This window comes from Aulonocara sp. 'chitande type north' Nkhata Bay, linkage group LG2 (genome assembly GCF_057382095.1).
Source record: "Aulonocara sp. 'chitande type north' Nkhata Bay isolate Kocher_YH1m ecotype deep benthic linkage group LG2, A_spYH_male_GT1.1, whole genome shotgun sequence".
NCBI lineage: Eukaryota > Metazoa > Chordata > Actinopteri > Cichliformes > Cichlidae > Aulonocara > Aulonocara sp. 'chitande type north' Nkhata Bay.
Window position 1 is genome coordinate 6746889 of NC_141345.1, and position 19325 is coordinate 6766213.

The 19325-nt window shown below is 41.7% G+C and overlaps 1 protein-coding gene across 1 annotated transcript in view; it reads left to right on the forward strand.

Annotated features, from left to right (window-relative positions):
* mgat4b (alpha-1,3-mannosyl-glycoprotein 4-beta-N-acetylglucosaminyltransferase B) overlaps nucleotides 1-19325 on the forward strand; it is a 130022-nt gene that overhangs the window by 72521 nt on the left and 38176 nt on the right. Inside the window, exons 2-6 of the mRNA XM_086304427.1 lie at nucleotides 1978-2157; nucleotides 3509-3652; nucleotides 5704-5837; nucleotides 11439-11485; nucleotides 12485-12598. Coding sequence (XP_086160553.1) covers nucleotides 1978-2157; nucleotides 3509-3652; nucleotides 5704-5837; nucleotides 11439-11485; nucleotides 12485-12598 — 619 coding nt within the window. The remainder of the gene's footprint in view (nucleotides 1-1977; nucleotides 2158-3508; nucleotides 3653-5703; nucleotides 5838-11438; nucleotides 11486-12484; nucleotides 12599-19325) is intronic.

A 19325-nucleotide genomic window follows, 5' to 3' on the forward strand; every position in this document is an offset into this window, starting at 1 on the left:
TTGACATGACAAAAGACTTAAATTAAAACAATAAAATTGGCACATTAGATTAAATTAAAGCAGTAAAATCAGGGTCAAACTGTGTCATAAGCCAAGGAATAAAAAAAAACACATTAAAACGATAAAAGTGATATTCAGGTGAATGGAGGAGACGAGCAACACCTGAGTAAAACCACACCTAATCATAAACTAGTCCTAACTGCTGCGACTGATGGTTTGGAACAAACGTCATGAACTGAAAATGTAAAAGAGAGGAAGTACGGCTGAGTTTGTCGAAGTTATCTCGTGTTTGACGTTTGAGGTGGAGGTTTTTTCTGTTTCTAGATTTGTGTTTCTAGATTTAAAATAATAAAAACAGAATAAAATGAAGCTTTTTGTGAAGAGCGAGCGCCTCTTCCTCCAGAATAATTAGTCACGTGAACCCTGTGGGCGTGTCAGGAAGTACGTGAGCTCTTTCTCTTCATGCAGTTTTCCTTTTTGTTGATTCTTTGGCGATAAAATGATGAATAAAAAACTGATAAGATTAACATAGAAAAGTGTCTCCTGTAAAACAAAACAAAACAAAAATAGGAACAGGTGACACTTTGTGTGAAGCTTTGTTCAAAATAACAGCGTGTCTCTGTCTGTAGACGAGGTAAGCGCACCGACTGCCCTCTGTCTTCTGTATATCGAATTCAGTAAAACTGTTAAATTAAAATGTGTAAAGCTCATTATCTGCAGGCTCAGGCTGAGAAAAGTTGAGGCCAAGCTGTTCATGTTGACACTTCTTATTTTTGGAGTCTCAGTCGGATGTATTACAGCTGGAGGGCTGAACAAAGTGAACGGGGACGTGTGCGTGTGAGCCCAAAAGGGATTAGTGCAGCTTTACCTCCACATAGCATTAACTCAGCGAGGGATGATGGCAGGATGATGGACGGCCGGATGCTATTTGCTGTGGCAGATGAAGGATTTAGCTTTTTATTTCCATGTTTTTACCCAGATTATGTCCTTTTTTCCCTCCTACCTGTTGATGATGACGATCTGGCACAGTCCTATACGCTCTGTCTGCCTTCAGAGTAATCCCATGAAGCCTCAGTCTGTCTCTGTTTTCCTGTCTGCCACTCAGCGCTGACGGAGAATATGCACAAGTGTAATAAAACAGGGACATGCGCCCATTAATAAACCTGTATTGATTTTACTTCTTGTGTTTGCACACGGCTTGAGTCAGATTACAGCTTCATTATAGACACAGGACTAAAATTGAAATATATCCTGTAAAAGAACAATGCAGAAAAATACTCCACAGCAAGTACAAGTTTACCTGATGTTTGTCCAATCCGGCAGAAAAAAGCATCATTCCATTGTTAGCCCTGCAGACCCTGAACTTTCTTTAAATTTGGAATAGATGGTTTTGTATAACGCAAGAATTCTCAAACTTCCATCAAAATATCCAGTAGGATGAAATTATGAACACTTGGTCAGCTTTACTGTAAAAGCAAAATGAGGGCCGACTCCATTTGGAGGTTGAAGTGGCCGTTTGAGAAACTGCAGGTTTTGGCACCTTTCAGTCAACTTCATGGTCAATCCTGCAGGACATCATGCTTCCACCTGACCCACAGTGTGCAACATAAACATTTAAAAAGCCGATTGTAAGTCTTCGTACATACCGTGCAAGCGAGATATCATTATTTGCTTCGTCGTTAGTTTTATTTTTTTGGTCCTGGATGTTGATGGTTGTTTGTGACCGTGTTTGGTCAGATGTTGAGTTTGAGATGTTGATCTCTGATGTCCACATGTCAACGTTTCACTACATCAATGGTGCGAGTTTGGACGGACAGACTTAAACTGCTTTTACTGCAATTTATTGTTTTTTCAAAGAAAGGCATCAAGTGGATTCTTGCTTTTGCTGTTTGTGGGACTTTTTTTCTTTTTTTAATTACATGAGTTCACCTGAACACATGTAATAACCTCGTCCCCTCCTCTCCTCTTCGTATGCAGGAGATGTGGTTGATATCTACCAGAGGGAGTTCTTGGCGCTGAGGGAGCGCCTCCACTCGGCCGAGCAGGAGAACCTGCGGCGCTCCAAAGAGCTGAACCTGGTCCTGGAGGAGATCAAGAGGGCAATCGCCGAGAAGCAGGCGCTCAGAGACATCAACCGCACCTGGAGCAGTCTCTCGGGTCAGTTTTCATCAGCTGTAAAACAGCCTGTTTCATTTTAAGCGTTGTTATCAATAAATTGCATGACTTTTGTCTCACTCCCATTTCTTCTTGTTGCATGTTGAAAATCTACTTGGAACCTTGTTAAGTTCCAACCACGCAAAATATGATGTTTTTGCCATTTTTCAAGTGGTCTTTCAATGTAGCTTGCCATCACCAGTGTGTGAGTGTGTGAATGTGTGGATGACTGGATATGTAAAGCGCTTTGGGGTCCTTAGGGACTAGTAAAGCGCTATATAAATACAGGCCATTTACCATTTTTTTTTTGGTCTTAAACTTTTGATCGGGACTGTGTTTTATATCTTGAATTTGCCTTTTCCCATCATCGTACTGACATCTACAGCTATTTTAGTGCTGTCATTTTTTCCTTTATCTTTACACTTTATTTGATTTTGAAGGTCGTTTCACACGAGTTCTGATTAAAGTGTTGTTCCTTCAGTCGACCAATAAAAATCAAAAGCTGACCTGATTAAATTTGTGATACTGACTTCTCTTTTAAACAGTCTCGACCTTCTGGGGTGTCAAACTCATTCTACTTCACAACTGAACCATTAAACCTATACTGCAGCTTTTAAGAAAACACCTTACAAATGTTCCCTTTTCTTGGTATAAAGAAGTTTCAGTACATTTTTAAAATATCTTAATTATTTATTTTAAAAATATGCTGAGATGTCTCAAGGAAAACATAAAGTTTTAACAATATCTCATTACCAGTTTGCTTCCCTTACAAAGAAACACTGCAGTCATACACTGTCTGAGGTCTGCCATTGATGGCGAGGGTTAAGTAGAGCCACTTTTAGGGGTTTGGGTGAAACACTCTAAGTCCTGTGTCATACCTTTCACAGTGTTGGGATAGACTGCGCTGGTAAAGTGCACAGTCGGCTCCAGCGACACACCTCTCATCTCTCATGATCTGGAAAGCAATTTTTGTTCGACCCCACATTTAAAATAAATCAGGTGCCCTTGAGACCTGAAGTCATGCAGTCACTCAGCATGCAGCGTTTCTGTCCTCGTCTCGCTGCCACGAAGCAAAAACTGAATAATGTGCTCAGTCAGAAGATGTGAAGAATCATCTGTAATCCATTTAAACTGATCTGTTTTATCTGCTGTAATTTACTCTGTGTGTGTTCAGAGGAGATAAAGCTCAATCTGATCTGTTAGCGTGCTCAGTTTACTCCGACTTCACTCCAACTGCAGGCGTGTTTCTAAGTACTTTATATGAAAGTGTGATTCAGCCGGTTTAAGCTGGCGGCGGGGAGACCTGAATAAACGTGACCTGATCTCTCCTGGTTTGGCCTCTGTGTGTCTGCAGAGGAGACGAGGCTGAAGCTGTGGAACGTGAGCAGCAGTAAAAACGTGCTGCAGCTTCCCTCCATCTTCCATCATCTTCCTCACCTGCTGAACAGAGAGGACAGCCTACAGCCCGCCGTGCACCTGGGACAGGGACGCACTGGAGGTAAAATCCATCACACCTTTTTCTAAGCACACCTGCATGGAGTTTGTTTGATTTAATAATCTTCACAGCCTGCAAATAGCCTGCTTTCTTGGAAGAAGATTTTAATTTTGTTGAAAAAAGATTTTAAATCTTTAGAAACTTTGAGGTTAAATAAAGGCAAGATCTTGTTTTATATAAAAAGATCTAAAGTTAATATTACAGAGCCTAAAATTAAGCCTTATATAAAGGTACATAGGCATAAGTCTAATGGATCTCAGTCTTTTTGGTAAAACTGTCTTAGCCTTCTTATGGCCAAGGGGTCCTGGCTGAACCAACAGCCCAGGCACTGTGCTCCTCTCCTGGGGCAGCAGCTCACCGAGGCCCCCTTATAAACCCAACATCCTCTGGCGAATAAATACAGAGCTGTGATCAAACAGGCTGACCAAGGTCACTCCTGAAGTGTGCGTGTTTGTGTGTATGTCAAGCCTAATTTATTTTTAAAGCTTTTTTTCTGCTTAGTAAACCATTTTCTGACAACTCTGCTTTACACAGACGACATAAATACAGATAAAACCACAGAGAACAAACACATCAGAAAATGGAAGATATTTCTGTGTGTGTGTGTGTGTGCGTGCGCACAAGCAGTCAGATAAATTTATGATGCCCTGACTAAAACGGGTTAGTCGTGTGGAAAGTGCTTTATGGTGCAGCAGAGGACAGAGATAACCACCAAGAAAAGAAACACAGCAAGGAAATTATATATATTTATTTGTGTGTGTGTGTGTGTGTGTGTGTGTGTGTGTGTGTGTGTGTGTGTGTGTGTGTGTGTGCTTGTGTGTGAGAGAGAGAGAGAGAGAGAGAGACACAAATCTGATTTATATGTTAAAGCTTTGAAACAAAACAGGATCAGCACGAAGTGTTTTCTTTTTCTGAAGCATCAAGGGGAGGAAAACATATTAAACTAAAACTGAAAGACTTAAATGTACAGAAATATGGCCTGTGTGTGTGTGTGTGTGTGTGAGAGTGCCTGTGTGTGTGTGTGTGTGTGTGTGTGTGTGTGTGTGTGTGTGTGTGTGTGAGAGTGCCTGTGCGTGTGTGTGTGTGTGTGTGTGTGTGTGAGAGAGTGCCTGCGTGTGTGTGTGTGCCTGTGTGTGTGTGTGTGTGTGTGCCTGTGTGTGTGTGTGAGTGCCTGTGTGTGTGTGTGTGTGTGTGTGTGTGTGTGTGTGTGTGTGTGTGTGTGTGTGAGAGTGCCTGTGCGTGTGTGTGTGTGTGTGTGAGAGTGCCTGCGTGTGTGTGTGCCTGTGTGTGTGTGTGAGTGCCTGCGTGTGTGTGTGAGTGCCTGTGTGTGTGTGTGTGTGTGTGTGTGTGTGTGTGTGAGAGTGCCTGTGCGTGTGTGTGTGTGTGTGTGAGTGCCTGCGTGTGTGTGTGCCTGTGTGTGTGTGTGTGTGTGCCTGTGTGTGTGTGTGAGTGCCTGTGTGTGTGTGTGTGTGTGTGCGTGTGTGTGTGCCTGTGTGTGTGTGTGTGTGTGCCTGTGTCAATATATTTGGCCTGGCTCTGTGTATTTGTTGGTAACACTGAAAATTTCCCAGGCTCTTGGAATGGAAATATTCTCCACTCCTACAGTCCTTGAACTACCTATGTGTTTCCTAGAAATGTTTTTCATTGTGAAATGTCAGTCTACTCACTGTCTCTGTCTATTTCCTGTGAATATTTATGTTTAACCAGTCTCTCTTCCTAAGACTCTTTCACATCCAGGCTCTGTGTACATACTGGAAATACTCAGTGCTCCTAGATCCCTTAATTAAACCACTGGCTCTGTGTATTTGCTGGAAATATTTACAGCATCAATGCTTCTGACTCTGTGTATGTTTTGGGAAAATGTTAGGTCTCCTTGGCTGCTTTAGGCTCTGTTTATTTCCTGCAAAATAAATGGATCTCCTAAATCCTTGGTAGTGTCTATTTGCTTGGTATTACCAGTGAGTGCTTCTCCATCTGGACCTTTCATATTGTGGGACATTACAGGCAATCTTCACCAAACATTTCAAATTTTGTGTGTGTGTGTGTGTGTGTAGTCTCCATAGTGATGGGGGTTCCCAGTGTGAAGAGGGAGGTCCACTCCTATCTGACCGACACGCTCACCTCTCTGATGTCAGAGCTCAGCGCCGCCGAGAAAGACGACTGCGTCATCGTGGTCCTCATTGCCGAGGTCAGTGTGTGTGAACTTGTATAACTAACATTGTGGGGACCTGCATCCTAATCACAATCACACTTTAGGGACTTGTCTTCCTTAATGTGACCGAAAGTCCCCATAAGTTAAATCTTTATCCTTTAAAGGTTTATGTGAAATAGGTACTATTATAGACCCAAGCAGCAACGTCCCAGCACTGAAGAACTGATTGAACACAACATCAAGAACTGCAGTTCCCGTAGTGGCCACTTGAGGTGCTACAAATGTTAATATGTATGTCTAAGCATATGTTGACTTCCTGCCTTGGCACTAAAACCTATGTCCTGTTGTGCTGTGTTTTTTGTTAAAAACATGAAATGATCTTCGGGTAAAGCTAAAGGCTAGATTTGGTTGCGTGCTATAACTGCAGTATGTTTGAATTATACACTGGCTGGTTGTACCTTTGTTGCGCATCAAAAACTGTGTTGCCACACCCATTACTTTACTGCACTACCTCCCAACCTCAATTACAGCGATGATATTAAAAGAAAATCAAATACAGAATTGATTTGATTATGTTCAGTTCATTCTCTGAGAAAGAATCTAAGTCCAAGTGATGTCCTCTGAAGTGATGGAAACACGTGCGTGGATAATTGGCCATCAGAGTGAGTGTGTGTTGATGCGTGAGCTTCCTTGCATGGTTTCTAAAGGCCAGTGGTTTAGCTAATGAACCTCACAGACACACACACACACACATACACACACACACACACACACACACCAATAATGTCAGTGATTCTCCGTGTTTAGCTTCCATGCTAATGGTAACCTCTAATTGCCCAAGGGAGGTAAAGCAATGATGTTGTGTGTGTGTGTGTGAGCACGCGCTCACACATTAGATCATTAAAGTCAATCTGCGAAATGTGTATGCTGTATGCTCTTTTAATAAATAAAGTCAGTGTGTTTGTGTCTTTACAGTGATGAAGGTCACAGTTTATACTGTCTTTGTTTGTTCCCACTCACAGCTTCTCATCTCATGTTAGTTCAGTTCATATCTCTTCTTACTGTTTTGTCAAATCTCATTTGTGCAAATCCAATCCAATACTGTGTTGGTTAATCTCACAGTACTTTATGGCATCTCTTCAAATTCACCTGAAAGCCCATTAGTAGTGATAATCTCTTTAAAGGAGCTCACTGTAACTTCTAGAAAACCATCATTATTAACTGCACCCATTATGCGACTTCCAGCCATCAATCTGTTGTTTGCATGAGCAAGAGTCAGATTAATGCTATGTTGGTCTGAATGTGCTGTCTATCATGTAAGTTGTACAACAACTTAGAGAGCAGTGTATATACTATACAAAGGTCACATGGACATCAAGTTAGGGCTAGCTTTATAACTTGGCTATCTTGCATGTTAGCTAAACTAATTTATAAATGACCAGGGGGGGTTTGGATGAATTGGCACTTTCAGTTCCATGAGATAGCTTTCAATTCATGCATATCAGCCAGAGACTGTGTAGATTACAGATGTTAAAACATGAAACCAACTAGGAAGTGTCCTAAATCGTTATTCATTTTACTGGCCAACAGGGGGCGACACCTGTGGTTGCAAGAAGACTTTCAGTTGTATAAAGGCAGTGGTTTATAGATGGAGCCAGTGGTTCAGTTGGCACAACAAAAGAAGAGTTATCCCTGCCTTGTACCTACAACTGGGAAAAATATATTTTATCATTTTTGCATACAGCTGTCGTCTACTTTTAAGCTAACAATAGTTAATACTGGAAGCAGAATAGAGCCCCAGAGGCAAAGTGTTTGGCATGTAAATTTCTTTGGGACAAAAACACCTCTAGCTTTGAGTTGGTAGAGGACACTGTACCGAGACTAAAGCTCAAAGTTGTGCAAGCATCTACTGCAGTAGACTGACTGGAGAGTTTATAAGCTGCCGCTGAAGACTCCCTGGTTTATAAACTCAGATCAGTTTCAGAGCCAGCTACATTTCTCTGCTCTGCTGTTTCCATCTTGCTATTTTTCCTTTACTTTCTGTTCTGCAATTTAATTTCTATCTGTTTTTAAGTTGGATGCTTGTGTTTGTTTTTCCTCCAGGCTGATATAATATTTAAAATCCTCTCAATGTTTTTGTTTTTATCTCATAGTCACAGATTTCAGCTTTACTTGCTGGATTCAGGCTGAAATTAAAATTAAAAACTTGGCTTTAATTTAACTTTTGTTCAGGTTTGGGGTTTTGGGTTTCGGATAAACTCGTCACATGGCGTCTCAGCAGGGTTTGTTTATGCAGACGAACAAGGAACGAAAGTACTTAAAGCTTTTAAAGAAGTGTAACATGAATATTGCATGACCAAAGCATGTTCCATTCAAAATGCAGAGGAGCATGTGACACAGCCCAACCTGGTGTCCCGGCCCCCGACAGATCCACCACACATCCTTTATTTCACACGAACAGGTCTGCAATCATCTCCTCTGTCACCTGACTCAGAATAGGGCTGAAAGGTAATACAAGAGAGACTGCTGAGAAGAGATGAAAAGATCCTCTAGCTTCAGCGTCAGAGATCAGAGTCTGTGGTGTTTTCTTTACCATTTAAAGTGACTACAATTTAATGTACGATAACAGTTAATGGTGTCATGACTAGGCTCCTAGGCCACTATGATAAACATGGAAAAGACACAGCAGTCGGCTGTAAACCAGAACATTTATACCAACAAAATTTGGAAAATTGCATAATTATGTCATGGTCTCTTGATTGTGGTCCCAGGGTTTTGAGTCACTTTGGGATTCCTGGTTTCTACTCCTCTTTTTTGGATTGTTGTTAGGCTGAGTTTGGATTTCCTGTTTTGATTTCTTTATTATTAATCTTTTCTTATGAGTTATGGATCCTTTGGTTAGGGTTTCTTGTGATAAGTACAGTTTCCTTGTGTCGTACTTCTTGCTAATTGTTCAGATTCCTGTAGTATTAGTATGCTGTGGTTGTTTTCTGTTCACCTTTAAAGATCAGCTCTCTGTCGTGGTTTCCTGTGACTGTCCACCTGAGTCTCGTTCTCTAATCAGCCCAGTTTTTATTTCAGACTTTGTGGGCTCCATGTCAGTGACATCGATTTAACAAGCCCTTCCTGCCTCTCTTATAGTGGAGAAGTTTTCCCTTTCATTTTCTAATAAAATATGGTCCTATAAAAATATGTGTCATACTTTTAGTGTTTGTTTCATCAGCGAGAGGCTCTAATGGCGTCTGCTTCTCGTTAACACTGAGCTCTGCGGTAAGCTCCACCCAGCTGGCACCTCCAGGATGCCAAAACAAACCACAAACTCTCGGAAAAGCGCGCTGGAAATACATGTGACCGTGCTGTGACCTTCAGAGCCAGATGATTGGGTCCCACAGGGAGTCCATCTGTGCCCTGATTGGGCCGAGCTCTGATGTTACCGATTTCTTAACTTGTTGATGTTTGAGCTTGAACAAGTGTGTGTGTGTGTGTGTGTGTGTGTGTGTGTGTGTGTGTGTGTGTGTGTGTTTTAGGAAAAAACTAAAATATTGAGATGACCTCAGCCTCCCGTGTGTATTTGTGAACATTCATTAATTAAGTGTGTGTGCATTTGTGTGTTATTGTGCACAACAAGAAAAAGTGAGAACTTGAACACTGCGTGTCGGAGAGGGCATGAGCATGATTCTGCAAGACAGGAAAAGTGTTTCGGTGCCGCCTGTTAACACAGTGGCTGCAGAGAAATGCTAAACAACATAAAACAGCTGTACAGTGATGCACAGTTACTTCACACATGTGAGCAGTTGCTGTAAACAGATGTTAAACAGCCACGAAGAGACAGGCCTGAAGACCACAGAGCGATAACTAGACTACAAAATCACACGAAACTGCAGAGACACCAAACACTAGACTTATTATGACTCCTGCTGTTTATAGTTTTCTCAGTTTGCTGTCTACTTCTTTAAATTGAGCTCTTCAGAATCAGAATCAGAATACTTTATTGATCCCTGGGGGAAATTATTTTTTGTTACAGTGCTCCATTTTAAACCAACATTAAGACAAGACAGACAATACGCTAACTAAGAATAGTACAATATATACATATATATACATACATACATACATAAGTCACTTATAAATAAATAGTTGGAAAAGAAACATGTGTAGCTGTAGCAGCAAACAGTGTGTTAAGTGGATGCGTTGTACAGGGAGATGGCCACAGGCAGGAAAGATTTCCTGTGTCGTTCAGTGGTGCTTTTCGGTAATCTCAGTCTCTCACTGAACGTGCTCCTGTGACTGATCAACATGTCATGGAGTGGGTGGGAGGTGTTATCCAACATTGTCTTTATCTTGGACAGCATCCGCCTCTCCGACACCACCTTGAGGGAGTCCAGCTCCATCCCCACAACATTGCTGGCCTTACGGATCAGTTTATTAAGTCTGTTGGCATCTGCGACCCTCAGCCTGCTCCCCCAGCATGCAACAGCATAGAGGATGGCACTGGCCACAACAGACTCATAGAAAATCCTCAGCATTTTCTGGCAGATGTTGAAGGACCTCAGTCGCCTCAAAAAATAGAGACGACTCTGGCCCTTCCTGTAAAGTGCTGTGGTGTTTTTAGCCCAGTCCAGTTTATTGTCAATGTGTACTCCAAGGTATTTATAGTCCTCCACAATGTCAACACTGACCCCCTGGATTGAAACAGGGGTCAAGTGTTTCCTGGTCTTCCTGAAGTCCACGATCTTTTAGTGTAAATTACCTCACTTTAAACATGCAAATACATCAACAATTAAGCTATTAAATTAATTTCATGGTGCGCCTCATTATGAAATAACTGACTAACTATTTCGAAGTGATGCTGTGTTTTTACTCTCCATGGTTTCATTAAATGGTAACCTTTACTGTTTGGACCCATTCTGCATTAATGACTGGGAGAGAGAGACACTTGCAGCAGTGCATGGAACTGAGCTTTTATGCCCTTATTATAGGGCAGTGAAGAGAATGAACAGCACTTGGATATGAAATCTTTCTTAAAGGAAAATATTTATTTTCATGTACAAAAACCTGAATAATCATGCCCCACTGTTTCTCTTATTGTCTTGAAAGAGCACTTCCCTCTCAGGCTGCAGGCTCACTTGTGGTTTCTAGAGTTTGTGAAGGTAGAATGGGAGGCAGAGCCTTCAGCTATCACACCTCCCAGTTGGGATTTAAGGGCTCAAACCTTGATTTTCACAACAGTTTACAGTTAGGACTGGATCTTATTTAAATTGCTATAAGCTCAGGCTGCTGGAGCCTGCCTATGATGTATGAGCACTTTTAACTTCCTCCTTCCACCATCCAAGTGTTTATATGCCACTGATGCACATCAATAAATAGTGTGTATTTTGTTCCTTTCTCTCTCCTTTTTCTCTTCACCCCAAATCGGTCCTGGCAGATGGCTGCTCCTCTCAGATCCTTCTTACCCCAGAAGTGCTTCTCTGTTTGGGTTTCTCTCTAAATTCATAAAGTCTTTACCTTAAAGTAACTTGAGCGTGTAGTGCAGCTTATATGGATGAATTCTTGACTTCATCACTCTTGATGAGTCATCTGATGCTTCGAAGCTGTGAGTTTCACATCAAGACTTAAACTGCTTTTCTGTGTTTTCAGGCTGACCAACAGTACGCCAGCAGTGTAGCAGACAACCTGAAGCGCCTGTAAGTCAACCTGCATGACAGGATGTTGTTACTACTGCAGCCAACATGAGTGTGTGTGTGTGTCGTCCCTTTTATGGACATTTTCAGCTGAGATAACAATACCACTGTTAAGTAGACTGGGACTGGAACTATTCCTGCATGTATAAGACGACATCAGGCTGGATTTAAACGCCGCTTTCCTAATTTTCTGAAAATAAAATATAACAGATTGATATGCTGATTAATATTAATCTTCTGGATTAGTGTTTATTAGTGAAACACTACATATCATCATGAATATTTATATATTGAAATTCAAATATGTGAACTTATTGTATTGTGGGATCAAGTCACTGTTCACAGTGGACAAGTTACAGTTTGTATAAATAAATCTTTGTCGTGTGTGAATGAGTTGTTGCCTCATGACAGTAAATTATAGCGCACACAGCCCACAATCAGTCGTGTCAACAAGCTTGACTGCATTATTAAGTCAAAAACTGCAAACAAACAAACATATTGGAATGTGTTGACTTTGTATTTGTGGAGCACCTCCAAACTGCTGACCATGTCATGTTAGCTTGGCCTAGTGAACACAGAGCAACATGAATTTATATCCCATACGAACCTATTTGTGTCAGGCTTGGCCCCATAGCTGACTTCAGGGAATCTTGGTTTCTGTGTAGAGTTGTGAATGTGAACACCGAACAGCTTTATGTATGTGCATGTTTGTTTTATTCTTCTGTCCTTAGCTTGTGAGCAGGGGCGGGCAACTCCAGGCCTCAAGTGCTGGTGTCCTGCAGGTTTTAGATATCACCCTGGGTCAAATGATTAGTTCATTACCAGGACTCTGGAGAACTCCAAGACATGTTGAGGAGGTAGTTTAGCAATTTCAATCAGCCGTGTTGGATCAAGGGCACATGTAAAACTTGCAGGACGCTGACTCTTGAGGCCTGGAGTTGCCTACTCCTGTCATAGAGGGAGCTCATGGTTTGGTGTGAACATTGATCGTTTGTTTCTCAGTTTTCCAGCAGAGATTCAGTCGGGTCTGTTGGAGGTCATCTCTCCGTCGGTCCACTTCTACCCCGACTTCTCCCGACTCCGAGAGTCCTTCGGAGACCCAAAGGAGAGAGTCAGGTCAGCAAACGTGTGTGTGTGTGTGTGTGTGTGTGTGTGTGTGTATATCTTTGTACATGTTTAGACATCTTTGTGAGGACAGAAAATTGGCATGCTACAATACTTGTGGGGACCAACAGCCCTTAAGGGAACAAAATGCCCGTCCACACGAGTTTGAAGCCATTTTTGAGGCTCAGAATGTGGTTTTAGTGTCAGGGTTTCAAATAGGTTATGGTTAGGTTTAGGGTAAGGGTTAGGGTTAGGCATTAATTTTTTATGGTTAGGGTTAGGGTAAGCGACTAGGGAAAGCATTGTTTCAAATAGATGTCCTCACTAAGATATGAAAACGAGTGTGTGTGTGTGCACGTGTTCCACAACTTTCTTTAAGTAGATGTGGACTCTTGAAAACCAGACATATTTAGAGCATCTGGATCAGGTCATATAAATAACGCTGTTTCTGGATTTCATTAATAGAGGCATGTTATATAAATGGATACAACACTCAGTAAATCCTGAATAGAAATCAGTTTGGAGAATTCTCATCTACCAAAGACTGTAGAGATCCTGCTTCTAAAAAAATCTGTCCTCGGATCTCAGCAATGTCCTCACACAAGGGTCCCCACAAAGATAGGTGTGCAAGTCCACATAGTCAACTTTACAGTCCAATCAGGTGTGCGTTTGTATGTGATTTATGAGCTCCAGCAATGAGAGAAAGCTGGTACTGGTGGGTGTCTCTAATCATTTGTATTTATGCATGCATGTCAGTCAGTGTGTGTGTGTGTGTGTGTGTGTGTGTGTGTGTGTGTGTGTGTGTGTGTGTGTGTGTGTGCATGTGTTTAACATCTCCCCAGGCATCTGTCAGCCTGTCGTGGCTAATTCATGAGTCTCTGAGCAACCTAACCAGACACACACACACATACTGAACACACACACACACTTAAGTTGGTCCTCTCGCCTTCCTGTCTCCTTGAGAGAGCCATCTTAAAAGGAAACACACACACAGCTCGAAGTGACATCATTTTATTTAATGAACTGCTGCTCCGCCCCTTGGCCCCGTTCCTGTGGTAACACTGGACAGGGAGGGAGGTAGAAAAGATGATTGGAAGGGAGAAGGAAAAAAAGAAACACCTCATCCTCTTCTTCACTGTCTGTGTGCTGATGAGCTATTTTCATTCACCGCCTCTGAAGAAACTGAAATCTGAAGCTTGTGGAGTCGTTTTCTCTGTGACACACGCTCTGGAGCGAGTTGGTGTGAAAACGGCGGCGACGGGTAGCTGACTGTAACATCTCTGCAGAGGAAGACGAAGAAACAGCGTTCTTCTTCCCTTTTGGGACTCATCTCAGAGAGAGACCAGGAGATCTTCTGATTTTGTGATTTCGTTCTGTCTGCAGACATCATCTTCAGTTCTTTCCTAGAAAATATCCGCTTTCAGAGATGCGATGCAGAAGGAAAATCTGTCAGACAGAACCTGGGCTGCAAGTCTTAACTGATGAGAAGAGCTGAGACCTGGGCTGAGTGATGCACTTGTTCTTCAAACAACAGGAACGAGTTGATTTAGTTTGCCAGCTGTTGGAGCTCAGAGAGATAGACTGCTGTCATTTTCATCAAACATGGAGTCACAACACCTGAAATCCAAACACACAAACACAAAAACAGGTTTTTAGATTCAGTAACGACGAGATGAAATAAGAGTTCTGTGGTGGTGGCGCGAGTTAAAGACCAAATATGTGAAACAAATATTACAAAACTCTTAAGTTAAATTCATATTCATATAATCTATAATCAGAACTACGGCTTCAGTAATGTATATGTCAGCTGGTGATGATTTTAGGTACTAAACGTCTGCTGGGAAGGTTTATCTATATTAGGACAGTGACTTATACTAGTAGAATGAAAAGTAATAAATACTACAAGTACATTTAAACTATGCTTTAGTAAAGTTAGACTATGTTATATTACACCACTGGTCGTCTTCATGCCACCTGTTGTTTCCTTTCTGGGCATCCTCCTGCATGGCTAGCATCCAGATTTGGGCCTTCATGTTTTGCATCTAGTTTTGTTTTTTGCAAATAAATTTTTTTCTTTCAGTCACTGGTTAAGTTTAGGTACCAAAAACTTAACTTAACATATTACAAATCACAAGGATAGGTTTACATTTTGTTAGCTTTAGCTACGAAAACCTGTTTTGTGTGGTTTGAGTTCTTGGTTTTAGGTGTTTGAAATTAGTTTGTTCACCTGTGCACCACTAGAGAAGTGTACAGATTTACCACATCAGCCCAGCCTCTACCCTAAAGCATCATGGGAGCAATTAGTTCGCAAAGTGAAACGTTCCTGCAAACAGAAGCTAATACATCAGCTGTGATGGATTTGTGTCCACGCTCTTCAGAGTTTAAGTGAGACGAACGGCTGTCAGGAAGGGACTACATCAGTCTGAAAACTTAATGATTCGGAGAAAATGGACTTTAATATGCAGAACTTGTCTGCTCCTTAAACACTTCAGAGTCTGAGCGAGCAAAAGACGAACACGTCTGCGCTGACTCTTCCTTTTTAACGCAGTTTGCATGCGAGCATATAGCCGCCGTAATTTGGTTCCCGCCGAAGGCCCGATGCTCTCGGTGTGAGAGGAAGATGGTGACGCGAGTCAGGCGGCCACCCTCGCGAGCTAACCGCTGTTCATTCAGTTCATCTCCCAGAACACTCCACCTGTGCGCTCACAATAAAGGCACCTTTATTTGATCATATTTATGGTTCCATTTAGACGCACACAGGAGCTTTTAAGGTTAAGAGGCCTGTTTTAATTCAGAAAAACTCTGATTACATCCAATCAATGCAACAGTGAAAATACTTTGTACAGTATGAAGCTGATGGGTCTGTTTTTGTGGTGCTTTCATGGTTGTTTTATGTTGTTTCCATGTCTTCTGTGCTTCTTTCATGGTTCTTTGTTGTTGTTTGTTTTTGTGGATATTTTGTGTATTTTTTGGTCTTTCTGTGTGTCTTTGTAGTGATTTTGTTTCTCTTTATCACTGCTTTAGTTTTTTGTGGGCTTTTGATGCTATTAAAACTTGTTTTTTCGCCCTTTGTATATCTTTTGAGTTTTGGACTGTGGGTTTATAATGTTGGCGTTTAGTTTCCTTTTGGATTTTTCTGCTGTTTTAATAGTTGAAGTTGTGACTCTGGTAACGTTATTGTTGTTCTTAAGATGACTTCTAGTCTATGATATAATTTTCTTTAATTTTACTGTCATTAGTCTCCACAGTCTTTCTCAGTTTTCCTTCCCTTCTGTTTTGTCCATCTTTGTTTCGTTCCCCAGTTTAGCTCCTTGTGTGTATTTGTGGACTTGTATTCAGTATCCTGGTTGTTGGGTGTTTTTCTTTGGTCATAAAAATGTGTTTATCTTCATGTCAGCTGCCTCATTGTCCTGCATTCGGGTCTTCTTCACGTCACCACTCCTGACACTTTGTGCTTGTCATGGGATGATTGACTTTCATGAAGAAGGAAACAAAAACTGCATTGTCTTGTCCACTTATGTTCTTCAAATGAAGGACAATCATTCATGCATTCGATAAGAAACCTTTTATTAATAGAAAGCAGCGGATAAATGCTGTTGTTTCTCTTGCTTCGTGAAAAAAAGAACACCTGGAAGTTGTGTTTTTACTTCTGAACTTCTCAAACATCCACGATTATAAACGAGGATGCAGAACGAGAAGGAACAAAAATCACAGCAGAGGTGGCAAAAACACTCACGATGATCACTTAAGTCGAAGCAGCAATAAATGTGTTAAAAATGCTCCAGTTAAAGCTAAAGCACTGATTTAACTTCTTTACTCAAGTAAAAGTGAAGAAGAGTTAACAAGGATTCAGCAGTTATGGGAACCTTAAGGTTGGTATTAGCGGTGCCGCGTGGGAAAAGGAATCGCTTATAAATCAGTGACAATCGTTTCAACTATGAGCTCCATTTTCTTTGTGATCAGGCTTTGACCAGCTGAGCTGTGCTGCTCGTGTTTGTGGATTTAAACAATTGAATTCAACAAGATATGAGACGATGTTACATGAGCTATCGTGGCTGACTGGCAGAGTATCTGTATCGTCTCCTTCAATTCAAGCAGATGTTGTGACATCACTCTGACCATGAACACCACAGCTGCTCAGCACGAGTCTGGCATCGTGCATGACTGCACACTTCTGTTTGGAAAGTGTAAGGAAGAGAAAGTCCAGATCTTTGTGTTGAAATGCAGCAGTTACCAATAAAGTTCAAATACATAAATAAACATGACCACAGGTCAGGTTTAAGGAAGTCCTTTAGAGCAGCAGTGGGGAACTCCAGGCCTCGAGGGCCGGTGTCCTGCAGGTTTTAGATCTCACTCTGGGTCAACACACCTGAATCAAATGAGTAGTTCATTTCCAGGCCTCTGGAGAACTTGAGGACATGCTGAGGTAATTTAGCCATTTAAATCAGCTGTGTTGGATCAAGGACACATCTAAAACCTGCAGGACTCCGGCCCTCGAGGCCTGGAGTTCTCCATCCCTGCTTTAGAGGAGTTGACATGGTCATGATGCTGATTCAAGAACACAGCACAAACTTCAGTTTTTCTTACTCACATAAGAACTTGTTGAAGCTTGTTGGAGCTCTGAGACTGCTGGCCCCTAGTGTGTAAACTGATAACAATAATAATATAATAACCTGAGCTGTAATATTGTTACATTCTCACAGGAGAATTTATAGTAAAGAGTAAACATGATTAACGCTTAGCTGTAAATATGTGATCATAAGTGATTATAGCTGCAATAAGGCGTCATTAAGTTTGTTTTTTTAGTTTTTAATTTGTCTGTCGTGTTTGTTTTAGAATAATCTCAGTGACGTGAGCTTCTACGGTTTGACCTTTAAAGGATGTTAAGCATGAATGACGTCTCTGCTCAGAAGCTGTGTGTTTGGCCTTTTTGACTGAACGCAGCGTGGAAGCACTGTGAAAGTGCAGTGATGCCTCTTTGGTCACGCTGCTGCTGTTTTTGTGAAAGAAGCTGCCAGAGAATCGTTTCTGTTTTATCTGGAAACACTCGAGTCTTTGCGTGTAGAACCAGCTGACTCTCCCTGTCGCCTTAAATCGCCTCGCCGATCGCCGCGAGGGAGTGCGAGACAAGAAAGCCTCTGTGTTAACTTTACTGTTTTGCTATAAAAGCCTCTTTTTCCCGGGATTGTTTCTTAGACCTCGGATTATAAAAAGTCTATTGACTCCCAACAGTAAAAATAAGCCTTTAAAGTGCCGCGTGAGGAGATGAGCGTGGATCGTTTTTTTATGGCGCAATAAAGAGAAAATGGAGGCGTGGATGGGTTTTCTTAACTGAAGGAGTGGCACCTCATGTGTTTATCACATGCTGCACAAACCCCTTCAACAAATTGCATCTTTTAATGCTTTTTTTTTTTTTTTTTTGACCCTGAGATGTGTGGGATGTTTTTCTGGCACTATGATCATGTGCTCCTGCTCACTGCACAAAGCTGCAGACCTCCACTGGTCAGTGTGGATGGACACATGAGGAGCTTTTATGCTTCTGGACAAATCTGACCTCGTTTGTTTGCACCATCCTTCTGCTTTTATATGTTTAATGACACAAAAAAGTTAAACGCACTAACATAAAACCTCACTTCTGTTTTACCCTCAAGCATCAAACTATATCACTGAAAGAACGAAAACAACATGTTAAAATGTCCAAATCTGAATAGTAATCCATGTTTGGAGACGGCGGCACTGCCAAAAGGACAGAAGGCCGAGCTGGAGAGTTTTGTTGGGAGGGACAGCTCAGGATGGAAGTTTGCATGTGTGCAGAGGAGGGATGGTGTTAAAGATGGAGCTGCGAGGCAGAAGGAAGAGCTCAGAGAAGATTTGTGGATGTGGTGAAACAGGACATGCAAAGGGTTGGCGTGACAGAGGAGCATGCTGGGATGATCTACTGTGGCGACCCCTAAAGGGAGAAGTTAGAAGAAGAAGAAAACAAGTCCTTTGGTTTGATTTCTAACCTTTGTCTTTGAGGCTCAGAAAAAGGTGATTAGAGAGACGTAACAGTAACTAGTAAGTTGTTACTGTTGGAGCATTTTTAATGACATCATCACTGAGCTCTGATTAGCAGGTGTCTGTATCTGTGTGATGGTCACACGGTCTGTGGATGCAGACTGATCACTCCGCCCTGTTCTGATGAAGTGTCAACCTATAAACCGTTACCAGTGTATAAGTTATGAATCAGATTTTAGTGACTTCCCTGTTAAAATAAAGAATTCATTATCGATTTCTCTTTTTTCCTGAGAACTTATCGAGCATTAAACAGACGGCGGTAAACTCGCATGCAGCAGCAGGAACCCTCTGAGCTCTGACACCTCAAACAGCTGAGCGCTCGCAGAGCTACAACCTTGATCCTGCTGGATGTGCTTCCTCTGTGTGTGTCAGAGACAGTTGTTACCTGTTTAGTGTGTGTGAGCAGCGTAAACACACAAACATTCAGTGTTTTTTATTCCACAAACAGGCATTTTACAGGTGAACAGACGATGAGATCAGCTCCACGATTAAGGGAACAGTTCCCCCCCTCTGGTCATTCATTCATTTATTTTCATTCTTTCATTGTTTTTGCCTCTTTGTCTTATTTTTCTCTATTTTGTAGCTTTTTTGTGCATTTGTGGTTGTTTTGTGGACCTTTGTGGTTCTCGTTGGATAATTGACTTTCATGAAGAAACAAATACACGCTGCCTTGTCTTTGCCA